This window comes from Psammomys obesus, unplaced genomic scaffold (genome assembly GCF_907164565.1).
Source record: "Psammomys obesus unplaced genomic scaffold, mPsaObe1.curated_primary_1811, whole genome shotgun sequence".
Lineage (NCBI taxonomy): Eukaryota > Metazoa > Chordata > Mammalia > Rodentia > Muridae > Psammomys > Psammomys obesus.
In genome coordinates, this window is record NW_026587216.1 from 37026619 (window position 1) to 37040769 (window position 14151).

The window sequence follows — 14151 nt, forward strand, 5'->3', positions numbered from 1 at the left end:
TCTGGTTTTCTAGCCATGAACAAATATTTCCACAGCACACAGTTTTGTTAGGTTGTACTGTTTTTTCCCCCCAACAAACAAAATGGTGTCAAAACACTAACATGATCGTTTTTTGCCTTTAAATGACTATCAGAGTCTGTACAACATGGCCACAGAACCGTCAGAGTGTCAAACAATAGCAGGTTACCTTGGATACAAGGCTGGCTCTGTATGCTGCTAGCTGCTTCAGGTATTCCTTCTTCGCAGCCTCAGTTTTCTTCTTATAGACCTGTGGTAGTAACAGAGAGCCTTAAATTAGACCGTGCATCTGCTTCTGCTTCAAGGGACAAGCAATACAGAAAGGTAATTGTACACACACACACACACACACACACACACACAGATAATTATGTAATAATTATAATATTATATGTGTTTTCTTCTTAAAACAGGTTTGGAAGAGGAATGAAAACAAACCGTTTGAAAAGAATGAAAAATTGTAAAGTTTTGCACTTTTTAGAATGCAAAAAGGGTGTTCAGAATGAAAAGGATCTGTGAGCATGGAAATAAATGGCAGCATCGATGAAGCTTTCTGAAAAGCCTCACCCAGAAATAACACGTTCATATTTACACAAAGGGCAGTAATTCAACAGTACAGCAATATTCTAACGTTTATGGTCCACACCGAACACGATACTGAGATGGGATTCAAGGATGATACATTGTATACAGTATGAAGAGCAACGGACAGGCATTGGCATTTGTGGGCTGGTCACAATTTTAAGAGCCTCCAGGTTATATTTCCAAGGCTTTGGGAATCAGAAGCAGCAGGCAAGGGTACACTTAGGACTGGAATGGGCATGGTCAGTGGCTAGGGACACAATCTGCCACACCGCATGGCCTGTGTGTCGTGTCCTTTTCAACAGAAACATGGATGACAGCCATGAGCGTTCTGCAACAAACAGATACTCACAGGGGCTTTAAAAAAAAAAAAAACTGAAACAAAAGCAGCAGAAATGCAACAAAATCTGAGAAGTGACCGGCTTCTATACGGCAGAGGTCCTGGTGGGCTACTTAAACAGGAGAAGGGGCAGAGCAGAAGTGAGGATAAGCTGGGGTACAGACAGGTTCATCTTCTGCCCTGAGGCTGCGTTTCATGGTTCCAAAGTTCTGCAGTCTTTTAAAATCAGCCCAAATGAGCAAAATGCTCTTCAGCATTTACTGTCGAAATGGAAATGCATTTGCCCTGCTGTGACTAATAACCAGAGTTAGGTTAATATTGAGAAGTGGTCTAGAATCTATTCGGGCAGTTAAATGGGCTTGTGTCTAAGGCCAAGCACCTGGCAGCTGGCAGTAGAGGGCAATCTTTACTTTCTAATGACAGTGGTTTGCTGAGCCCAGAGCACAACCCTGAAATTTGAGATGTGAGAAATACTATTTACTCATGAATATTTTAACTTCAGCAGAACTCCAGGTAAACAATCAACTATGCTTACAGCAGAATTACAACAGGACCCATGAAATGATTGGGATTACTCTCTTTTAGGGAGTCATGAAGCTTTGATTTCTTTCTTTTTTCTTTTTCTTTTTTGAGACAGGGATTCTCTGTGTAGAAAGTCTTGCCTATCCTGGGCTTACTTTGTAGACCAGGCTGGCCTTGAACCCACAGAGATCCTCCTGCCTCTTCTTCCTAAGTGCTGGGATTAAAGGCCTGCATCACCACACCAGGCCTAGAGCTTTGACTTTCACATGTAGAATTTTTTATAATAAAAACTAACTGAAGCAAACATTAATCAGTGCCATATTATCATTTGATCATCCCACCATCTTTACTAAATAACAAAGCAATGAAAATGAGAAACGCCAGTTAGGAGTTTTGTTACTGTTCTTAGTAGAAAAGTTGATGTATCAGGCTGGAGAGATGGCTCAGAGGTTAAGAGCACTGTTCCTGAATTCTTTTCCCAGCAACCACATGGTGGGTTACTAGCATCTATAGTGAGATCTGGTGCCCTCTTCTGGCATGCAGGCATACATACAGAGAGAGCACTCATATACATAAAAAAATCTTTAAAAAGTTAATATATCTTTTGATTGAAGCACAAGAGTGTCATAGATTTACAGGATTACTGCAGAATTCAAATCCAGAATCTTCTGTGGAAATTCTCAGTTGAGTACAAATGACATTTTCGTTGAGTTTCTAGTTTCTCTTGCTTTAACTTTAAAGATTATGGTCCATACTTGTTTCAGCCCAAATTTAGAAACAGAGTGCTTCTGATCTTTATTGATTTTCTTTTCCTGTGAGAAATAATTCTCTTACTAGTTTTTCCTTAAGCTCTTTTCTCCACGATACAGTTTGTAAATAATGGCTTTAAGCACACTCTTTACTCTGATTACCTTAAAGTGGCTGTGAGGGACTGGAGTGATAGCTCGGTAGAAAAGTGCTACAAGGGTTTGGTTGTGAATCCACAGGACCAATGTAAGTGGCTCAATGTGGCTGTGCATGCCTGTGGCCCTAGCATCGTGAGGTAGAGAAAAGGGGATCCCAAGAGCTGACCTTGCTGGCCCACCAGCCTAGCAGAAACAGCAAGCTTCCTGTTGAGAAAGACCTTGTTAACGCAACAAGGCAGAGAGCCATAGAGGAAGAGACCCAAAGTCCTCTTCTGATTTGTGCATGCATACAGAGGGGCATATGAGCCTATACATTCATGTGTATGCATACATCAAACACACACACACACACACACACACACACACACACACACACACACAGTTTTGAGAGGTATTTTCTCCTATACACACTGATATCTTAGAAAATTTTAAGGAAAATATTTAGCAATATTTTCATTTTAGTAAATAAATCTTTGACACTTCTAAGTATCCTAAATAATTATATCATGATTTTAATTAATACGCAATGCTGCACCTCCCGTTGACTGATTAGGGTTCACTTAGGTGTCAGAGGGATTTATAATACATACTGGCCTCTAGTCTTGCCTGAAGTATTGTTTCCTAAGCAGCAAAGGTAATGTGGCCTGATGTAGCGCTTCCCACCTTCCTTTCCTTTGGTTTCTATTGAAACAGCACCAGTGTAAACATGATGTTACCCTTTGTTGGGCTTCGGGTAGTTAACACCACACAAAGTGTTAACATTCCTGCCGTGTGCCCGGTTAATAACTAGGAGAGGGAGTGACTCTCTGCCCTCCATGCTGAACGTAAGGCCCGGTTCCACCCCAAGATCAATGCTGTTACAGGGTACCTGACTAGCACTCAGACATCCCTGTTTCACAAATGGCTCCCCATCGGCTATTGATGACCGGCTATGTTGGGATCATTGTGTAAATGCCTAAACACCACTCTAGGGGAGAGCAAACTCATCACTTCACATTATGTGGATTGATGGGTATACACGTTCCCAAATAGCTGCAAATGTTCAGAGGGAGAATTCGAAGGGGGTCATTTCAGGAGGCATATTTCTGTAATTGCGTTTAAAGGGGGATAGCCCAGATCAGAATGGAAATCTGAGGTTGTCTACCCAGCGATAATTAGGCCCTCCACCTTTGAGAACTACCTAATGATTCCAGCACTACACAGTGTGTATGCCTCTCTGCTGCTGTTCTCTGAGAACCGGGCTAGGATGCTGTTGGAATTCTATATTAATAGAAATGTACGAAGACCTTAAACCTGAGTGAATGATATTCATTGTAAAAAAGATTCCACGTGTAAAGGATGCAGGGGGAAAATTCTTAAGTTAGAACAGAAATTTCAAGATAACTGCTATAAAGCCCTGAAAGATGTTTTAAAACTTCAAGTTATGGATGGCAAAAGCCCTTTATTTGCAGAAACCAAAGGGGTTGTGGGATTGTATTTGGCAGTGAACAATCACTTCGGTGATCTAATGCATGAACCTGACCTGAGAGGATGGGTCTGATTTATGTCAAAGTTAAGTTTGGGAAAGGCATAGCTTCTCTTAGGAAAGACAAATATTTTAAAGGTATGTGATTCATACAGTAAATATTAGTGTTCTGTTGAGCTGCAAAATGGCTTCCAAATGGGCCACAGCTGTTTGAAATAAAGTACAAAGTTGGCCAGGAGAGGATTTAAAAATCATAATACATCATTTATCATTTCCCCAGCTCATCTAAACACTTTTGAATCCATCCTTCCTTAACACAGTTATATGCTGCGGTTTGTTATTCCAAGAAAGCCACCATTTCCTATCTGAAATGCATCTCATTGGTTAAACTCAAACATATATAACAGCTAACCCAAAACACACACAGATAGACATCAGATAGCAGTTCTGGAGAGCCCAGATCCTGTTCATGCGATCCTGTGATTCATGGAATGCTCTAAATACCACTGAGTACATGTGTTTTTATAGGCTGATAATCCCTAATTAAAATCAGCAGTTCAGCGTCAGTGAATACGACACAGTTAAACAGAAGAAATTCTTATGCAATCTGTTGGTTCACTCTTGCATGCTTCTTCCACAAACAATCCATGCAGCTAATCGAGAAAAGCAAAATCTTAAAAATACTCGTTAATTCTCTCTTCCTTCTTTCTTTCTGGCTTGGGCTCGCAATCTCTAGTCATTTTACTTCAACAGTTGTTACAGTCATAGGAAAGGGTGCAAAATCCTTCTTACTTTGAATTCTATTCAAACCTCATTTAAAAACTGACAAGGTGTTTTCTTTTTTGGTGAAGTGCAAATATATATATATATATATATATATTTTTTTTTTCCCACTACCATTTCTTATTTATAGAAAATGCTTAGCAACAGAATTATGTATGAAGAAGAATAACTTCCTCACAATCCCAGAGATACCTCTTCAGAAAAATTTCATCTGTGGTCGGCCCTCTCACGGCAGACTCCATTTAGTTCAGTCAGGGAAAATGCGTCATTATTTTACAAGCAACTTGACCCTTAATAAGGTCACCTCCCCACTTTGTGTATGTTGCTCAGCATTTGCTTTTTTTTTTTTAAATTTTAATCTACTTTTATTTTTTTATAACTGATTTACTTTATATTCTGATTGTAGTCCCCTCCCTCATCTCCTCCTGGTCCCACCTTCCCTCTCTCCACCCACCCCCCCATCTCCCAGATGGTAGGGGAAGGAGGCTCAACATTTTCTTAAGGATATTTTAAGGATATTTCTTAAGGATGTTCTAATATTTCATAAGGTACTATTTAGAGGACCAAAAACATTACACGATGCTACAAAAATCTCAGTTCCTTCTGAGGACTGTCTGATACCCCCCGCAGGGTCTCAGCCATGTTAGTACCACCTTATCCTGGCTAGTAGGGACCAGAAATGGGCAGCTTTAGAAATGGCTACAAAACATATCTCCTGATTTATTAAATGAAGATGACTAAGTAAATATCGGATTGTTAGTTAGTTAATTACTCTAGATCAATAGACTGACTCCTATATGCCCAATGTAGCGTGAGGCATGAAGGGTACAGAAAGAAAACAGCACTAAAACTATACTTCAGTTACATGCTCCTTCTTGTTGTCATTGTCAGGCACTTTTACATGGATTTAGTTCCTCCAAAAGAACACTGCCTGGGCATTATTACCCTCATTCCCAGAACAGAGAATCCAGGCGCAACAAACAATAATATACTACGAGCGAATCAAGGTAATTTGGTATCAGAGATTCATTTGTGTTTGCTCACTGCGCCCCTCCCCCCCCGAAATGAAAACGCCCTCAGATGCCTCTTGAAGTTCGAAATTGCAAGGTCTGGTCTCTTTCTCACGGTAGAAGTCCAGCACTCAGGGCAGCGTGGTTATGATGTGCTGCAATGGCATGAGGCCATATAGCTACACAAGAAGCACTGTTGTTCGCATAGCCCAAGTTGACAGAAGCAATGGTGTGCACCCCGGGGCGGTATTTATTGCATAAAAATCCCTGGGATTGGGTTTCACATTATATGAGTCAGCATTAGCATGGCTGTTCAGGATAAATTACTAAATTACATCTTCTAAATTAAAACATGCATCACTAGAAAGAGAGAACTTGAAAGATAGCTATTCAGCCTATTCCACACATATGTACAAACGAGAAGCTACAACAGACCTGAATGGAATCAATATCACATTGGAGTTATCTTCTCACCAAAGCTACGGAAACTTTCAAGGGAATTATTAGCTCCCACTGTGTGTGGAATATAAATGTCCACACACCTGTTTTACACATGTTTACACCCATGGTGCTGTGAAACATCTCACTGATGTATCAGTATGTACATGTCTATATAAGTACATGGCTTTAGAAGCAAGATATTCTTAACACTTCAAGTTATAAAATAACGGCTCACCTGCAAATTTCTATGAATGGAAACTTTGCTTACATGCTATGATCTTTATTATTTTTTGCCAATTAAAATTTCCTTCATACATTATTTGAATAATGTACATTTTTTTCCAGAATAGCCACTTTTTATGTTTTTATTGTCTGTTTTTTTGGGGTATTATATATGAACACAATGTATTTTCATCATATCTACGCCTCTATACCTCCTCCAACTCTCCCTGTGTCCTTCCCAATATCTCCCTCTAAAGTTCATGTCCTCTGAGTGTGTGTGTGTGTGTGTGTGTGTGTGTGTGTGTGTGCGCGCGCGCGCTGCCCTTTGCACTTGGGTATAGGGCCAAGACTCCTGAATGAACAATTACCTTACCCATGCTCTGTGGGGGACACAACAAGTCTATAAGTAAATTGCTGAGATAAACTCACATCTCTTCAAATGCTGTAGTGTGGCAGGGTTGTCGTTAACCTTAAGAATGGTTGACATAAAAATCTAGATTTTGTCATAAGATAAAGGGCAAAACCCCCAGCAGCATTTATGCGGTGGGTGTCTGAGCACCAATGAGGAGTAAATGATTTGATTCCACAGGCTCAGAGGATTTGTCAGCTGCTTCCTAAGTATAATTCTGGCTCTTCATATCCCTGCTGCTTCTAATTTAGCAGGACAGGCTCATAATTGAAGCAAATTAACTATTTACACTTGCCCCTTCTACCAGGGAAGAAGAGGCAGCAGCAGGAAGAAGAAGGAGGAAATTACATTCTTCCCACTTGTGTCAGATCTGCCCTTATATAAACACATTAACAGTAATTTCATGAGGCGTCAAACATAGGAATAAATACTGAGAGATAAAATAATGAGGTGCTGCTATTGAGCTGAACTGCTGGGGCTAATATCCTTGGATATGAATTATGCATCCCGAAAGAAGGCATATGCTACAGTATTCAAACACGTTCCCGGCAAGTGATATCTGCTCATTAGGCTGTGCATCTCGAGGTAAATCCACTCTCTTCTTCCAGGACAGGACTAGCATTTACAAAAATACACTCTCCAGGCACCCATGGGCTGCGGTTTCTCCTGAATACACCAAAAACCGAGTAGGCTTTCCACTCCATTTTTAGCATAACAGCATGTTTATTTAGCTCTTGGCTGCAGCTTTAAAGCCATTTAACGTAATGTAAACAAGAACATTTTGTTTGTAATTTGCTAAATGTCTTACAGCCCGACTGTGTCTCCAATTAGGAACTTAAGGTTCATTTAGTAATTTACATCTGGTTCTGATTTTAAGGTGACTTTCCATGACTAAAAGGGACTCAAGAACCCTTTACAGCTCCTTGGGTCAACCTGTTCTGCCAAAAGCTGACCAGCCCTTTTATTTTTATAGAGTTTGAATTATCTTATATTGTCATCATATGCTCAGGTCCCATACCAAGGTGGTTAGAATCAGAGCAAAGTCATGGAGGTAGATGAGAAATATAGATGGAACCTTGTTTATAAAAGGGGGTGGGTGTTGCTGAAACTCCAAGGAGCCACAAGGCAAGAAGATAATATTGTTAACTTATTTTTCTTCCTTTGCAGGTTCCAGTCAGGGAAAGATAAGTAGCAAACCCCAGCATCACAGCAATACTTGTGTTTTATTCCCTTTCTCCATCTGGTGCCTTTGAAACAACTTGGTATGCTTCTGAAATGGGTTCTTCATTGTCTTACGAGTCATTAGCATTTAAAACCCCCGGTTGGAATCCCAAGCACAATTTTCTTTGCATTCCAGATTCAGCATTGTCTTCCCAAGTATTAAAACGGAGCCATCTCTGAGATGTGGAGTGTGTTCAGAATCTTTGGAGGGAAGGACTCATGGGAGGGGGGCTTTGTGCTCCTTCGGGACTGTTATCACTTCTTTTGGCTTCCTTTCGATTTTTCTTTGACAGAATCTTTGCAAAACCAAAGTACATACAGTTTCTCATTCACCATGGAGTCTAAAGCATAAAGATCAGCCCTCCGTGCTGGCGTTCCATTCCCGCCTTGACTCCACACTGAGCAGGCGTGAGATGGAGACACAGTGCTCTGTTACGCGTGTTCCTTGTGGTCAGCAGAAAACTCCCGTTGTAATCTCACTAATGATGTCTTCCCTTAAATGTAATTTTCTGCATCCCCGTTAACTCACTGATAACTGTCTATTCCCCATGTTTACGTTTATAGTTGGATCTGCTCATAATTTTGGGCTATGGTGACAACGGGGTTTTTGAGCAACTACAGCACATGAAATCTCCACATCCTAACCAAGCTGCCTACATAACGCAAAGCCGTCCGGTGGGCTTGTCTAAACCACTTTAGGAGTGTTCCTTTAAAAATACAGAGCAGTAGGTAGGCTCCCCGAATTTGAATATTAAATGAGAGTTAAGTACAATTACTTTAAGTTTGGAGCAGATATTACAGCGTGTTGGCACAGGGAGTCGGCGTAAAGGGAACGAACAGGTGATAATGCAGCAGATATAACGTTTTGGAATGATTTCATGACATGTTTTGGAGGCCCTAGAGTGTCTTTTAGGCGGGCATGTTTGCCTCACTGGCACTTTCTGCAAACATTCAGTGACAGGCTGCCACAAAGAGTAGTAGCTGAACCACAGGCTGCCACACGCTACCTTTGCCGACGCAGGGATGTGTCTGGGCCCTACGTGTGTTGTCTGTACTGCTCTAATCCAATTGATGGAGAGGAATGTACAGCTTCTGTCCTGACTGGACCAGAGCATCCTTAGATTGGAAGAATCAGCTCTCCTGGATTCCTGCTACAGCAACAGGGAACATCAGGCACAGTCGCAAACTATCTCAGGGTAACCTAAGTTGCTCACAATACCTTGTTTGGGTAACTCTCAAACAAGTACTCAAATTTTAAAATACTTCGTTTAAGAAACAACATTTTTTTTAAAACAATCTTGGCATAAATCTTTTTAGTCAGTAGATTTTGATTCTGTGATGTGAATCTACTTTCCAACTATTATAGAATTCTATCTTTTATTTATCAAATGCATTTCCTTGAAACACCTCAACTATTCCCATAAATGAGAGAACCCAGGGGCAGGCTCATTTTGAGTTTTTTTTTTTTTTTTTTTTTTTTTTTAAAAAAAAAACCAAGACAGGGTTTCTATGTATAGCCCTCGCTGTCCTCAAAGTCTCTGTAGACCAGGCTGGTCTCTTAGATATCTGTAATAACTCTGAGGCAACTCGCAGATCTCTGCCTGCCTCTGCTTTCCAAGTGCTTGGATTAAAGGCCTGTTCCACCATTGTCTGGTTTTGTGTGACTTGTTAAATGAGAAGAAACATGTAAAAGAGAAAAAGAAAAAAAATGTCTTGACACCATAGGTGTTTGATTAAGAAGTCTTGATGATTACACTGTCACCTCTGAATCCTAGAGTAGGGAATGGGAGGAATGTCCCCTTTTAAGATGACAGTTGATAATAGCACTTATAATCTCTTTCTCTCATTGCATACACATGTAATCACACACACATATAATTTCCTTATACAGCTAGGCACAAAGAATGTTGAAAGTGATTTTAATATTCTCCTCTTGATATATGAAAATGCAAATCATCACTGTAATAGAATTAGTAGACGAAACTTGGCTCTTTACACTTGGAATTACCTGGTTTTGATTGTATGAGCATTATGATTTTCCACCAGAAAGAAGAGTACAGACAGCTATTTTTACATTGGCAATACAAAGGAGAGCTCCTGGGCTGTGAAGTCTTTAGAGAGCACGCTCTTAAAACCCCTGCTTTAGAGTGTAGGACAGCCTCAGGACAACGGCGACCACAGGACCGTGTAAGAAAAGGCGACTGTTAGCCAGAGGAAGTGATGTTTTTGAAAAAGCAGAAGGTAAGGCAGGACAAGAGTTGTTGGCACAATCCTTGAGGAGAAGGCATGTTCTGGAACTTCCTCCAGGAAATTTAATCTCAGAGCAGAAAAGGACAGGGCTTGATGCTCAGAACCTTTCCAAGAGTACATGGAGGATAAGCACAACAGCAGAATAGATAGGCATGGATGTGACATTGTTCGGAGATTACGGACAAAGGCTGGGCTTTCTCATCCACGTGCACTTGGCCATCATCCAGTAATTCTCCACTGACTGGAGGGAAGATATCGGTCAAGTTCCTCCCTCAGTTTAAAACCTCATCTAAGACCTGGGTGTATGGAAGACAACTGAGTGCACCGAGTTCACACAGTATGTTTATCATGGTTAAGGGTGACTCTTAGCACCCACTCTGCAGGGCAGGTCTTGATGGCATTAAGACACTGAAAATGCGTTTTGACTTCAGGCCATAAAGGGCCACTGACTTCACTGACTTCACTGACTTATAGGAGTTGGAGGTGTTGGGGAAACGGGAGAAGTGAGGTTTGTTTCTCTACATCTGGTTTTATCATTGCAACCATCACTGCTTCTAAGAGCTTGTCAGGAACCGAACGGTAAGCTAAACGGCGAGTTCTGCTCAGAGTTACTGTATGTTCCAGCTAAGTGAGTATAGAGATCATTCAGCACAGGGAGGCCTGCTTGTCTTGCTTGCTGCCAAATCTACTATGTTTGGCAGTGCTTGGCAAATATATGCTCAAAAATATTTGTCAAATAAATGAGCGAGCTTAATTTTCCTGACTCTGTTTCACAAATTTTTGGACAATTCATTATAGACCTATGAGTACTGGTAGAACAAAGGAGATAATCCAAATGTCTTTCAACAGTATAAAATCCTATGTATAGCAAAGAAGCAAAGATACTGACATAAACTAAGATTCTTCTAGAACCTAGACATTTGTGGTTTTTTTTTGTTTCTTTAAAGAAAAAGCCCCAACCTCTGCTGCCCTCCCCCCAACACATGTGTGTGTGTGTGTAGGTCAGAGGACATATTGCCTTCCATTTTGTTTGTGGAAGGGTCTCTTTGTTGTTCTCTGCTGTGCATGCCAGGCTAGCTGGCCTTGAACTCACAGTGATTCATCTGCCTCTGCCTGGCTAGGAGTTGTGTTCATTATGTATTTTGAATTCAAGTCTTCACGCTTGCACAGAAAGTCCTTTACCTCTGTTTTTATATATACTCCCCCGGATGTGGTGAAGGATGATATATATTGATACATATTCTTATCAAGAATCAAATGTGATCCTTTATATATGATTAGTGTGGTATTTTTTCAGTAGCTGTGTTTATGTTGTTATGTTTCTAATTGACCTTAATTATCGTGATTATTTAATGTTTGTGGCAATAACACTGCATAGGGACAATGATCATCTAGCTTCTAGTTTACCCACAGGGTTGGTATTGCTTTTTCACATGGGTAAACCCCGTCTATTTTCTGAAACTTTGCTCTCTCAGTGTGACTTCTGACCCTCTTGAAGATCTTATAATGACTTGTGGCACTGCCAGCATGTCTTACATGGCTTTGCCCGAGCATGGCCATCCATCAGAAGAGAAAGGGAAAACAGTCATCTGGTCCCATTTAACACAGCCCAGGGGCATGTGCTAAATATATATGGGGGATTGAATAACCTACCCTGGTGGTCTTCAGGGAAGGGCCAAGGATAGAAACAAACTTGAGGTTCGTTTTGCAAAGAGCAAAAAGATTTTGATGATGACAGAGTAAATGGAAAGTTCTGGAGAGAGGTGTGGATAACGTTCGGAAGGGGGACTCTTAGTCTCTGTGCTCACACGAGCAACATTAAGTGATGTCATCCTGGCTGGGGGATGTGAAAGTCCTTCCAAAAGTAGCTGTGTCATATAAACTTTTAAAGGGAACTAGCATGCTGCTTATGGAAGAGGGTAAAGGGAGTTCAAGATCAAGTGGCACTCTGCTCAGATGGGACCCTTCCGAGTTCATAGCTGTGCATGGAATCTGACCCTTCTGCCTGGGGTCCACAGAAGCCAACACACTGTCTATGAGCAAGCGGATTCCATCCGTTTACAGCCCTTCTTACCTGTTTCTGCTCTTCTCCTAGGCCATCCCACATTGAAGCCACAATCTTAGAGACTTCGCCAAAAGTAGCATTCGGGTTCTGGCCCTTGATGGCCGCCTGCGTGTCACGAAAGAACAAAGCATAGGCAGACACGGGCTTCTGGGGCTCGTTAGGGTCCTTCTTCTTCTTTTTTTTGGGAGTTTTTGGTTTTTTCCCCATATCAGAGGCAGGCCGCTTCTCTCCCCCATTGATCTGAAATTTGAAAAAGAAAATCAAGATGGAGATATGCAGGAACTGAGAAAATCCGTGGCTGAATCACATTGCTATTTCCTCTTGACACAGACTCAGAATGCTGCCCAGACAACCCCCACCCAGAGATATTCGTAAGAATAGTAGGTGTTGCTAGTGTAGTTTTACGCATAAATCTTCAGATTTTATTCTGGGGTATAGCTCAATGGTAGAATGCTTGCCCACCATGCTAAAGGTTCTGGATCTGATCCCTAGTACCACAACAGAACAAGACGATACAAATGAAAAGACAACGTACCTTCATATTTCATATGATATCCACATTCCCCCCTTCCCCAATTCAATTTGTGTAGCTCTAACTTGTTTGTTCTTTTTGTAATGTTTACTGGGTATGCCATGCCTACATGGAGCTTCCACGCATTGGCCAAACTCTGCTTCTTTTCTCTCCGTAGAAATGATGCGACTATACAAGCATGTGACAATATATCTGGCTTTGCATGAGTTCTGGGGATTTGAACTCAGATCCTAACACTTGTCAGCAAGCACTTTCTTACTGTTCAATGCTACACAATTAAATGCTTCTCCTTATCCCCTTCACCCCTTCTCTTTCTCTGTAGCTGTGACAACAATAACCACCTCTTGTAGTGACCTTACTGAGCTTGTGTTCTTGCGGGGAGTTCTGATTAGCTTCCTAATTCTGATTTTAAACATTGAGTCAACATGAAATAAATGGAGATGAGCCTGATGCCTTTGCACAATCAATGGTTTATCCCAGGGGATTATGATTTTACACTTAGGGCTATGGATATAGTTGCGGGGTGGATACGGGAAAGTGTGAATCCAGCAGTGTTTATGGTTTTGAGAGTGGATATGCTCTAGAATCTGGGTCACTACTGTCCAGGGGAGCTTCCTACACTGAGAACAAGGTTCTATAATCTGCATTGTCCTGTTTGGTTTTCAGGAGCCACATGATGGTAATGAATGCTGAAATGAATAAGATGACTTACGGCCTTTTAAAAACTCAACTAGCTACAAGTACTAATGGCTACCGTAATCATACCCCCCAAATCTAGATTCTAGAGGTTTCTGTAACAACTTCACCTCCCATTTTACTCCACTTAAAAATAGAGTACATCTTTCGCCACTGTTCTGAGGTGATTTAAATAGCTGTTCTGACACAGTTAGGAAAGCTAGTGTGCTTAAGGTACCCGATGTGAAGAATGTATTTGTTGTTAAGCAGAGTTGAGACGTCATTTAGTCCTTCCTGGTGAAATGAGGATTCTGGTGACGATTTTTTTTCCAGCTCGACAGTCATGTGAACTGATGAAAACAGATAGCGACACTACCTGTGAAGACCCACTGACCTAAATCCTACTTACACTATCTCCCAGCAGTGGCCACTCTCCCGGCTGTCCTGGCCCGTTATCTTCTACTGCTGGGGTGTATTTTTTCCTGCCTGTGGGTAATGCGTGACTTATTCACACAGCACACCTCATGAGATGTGTGTGAAAAACAACCTCCCACCATGCAGAAGAAGCAAGCTTAGTCAAGAGTTCTGTGTCTCTATCAGATGATCTAAATTCACGCCCTCCTCCTTAACCATCAGCTGTGACGTCTTTCTTAAATTAAATTTTCCTGAGCTCCTGTTTTTCTACCATAAGTTAGTTTCAGATCAGTTTTT

General features: G+C 41.2%; 1 protein-coding gene across 1 annotated transcript in view; it reads right to left on the reverse strand.

Annotated features, from left to right (window-relative positions):
* Tox (thymocyte selection associated high mobility group box) overlaps window positions 1–14151 on the reverse strand; it is a 312314-nt gene that overhangs the window by 23652 nt on the left and 274511 nt on the right. Inside the window, exons 5-6 of the mRNA XM_055603338.1 lie at window positions 12243–12473; window positions 188–268 (exon numbers count right to left, since the gene is read on the reverse strand). Of these exons, the coding sequence (XP_055459313.1) occupies window positions 188–268; window positions 12243–12473 (312 nt within the window). The remainder of the gene's footprint in view (window positions 1–187; window positions 269–12242; window positions 12474–14151) is intronic.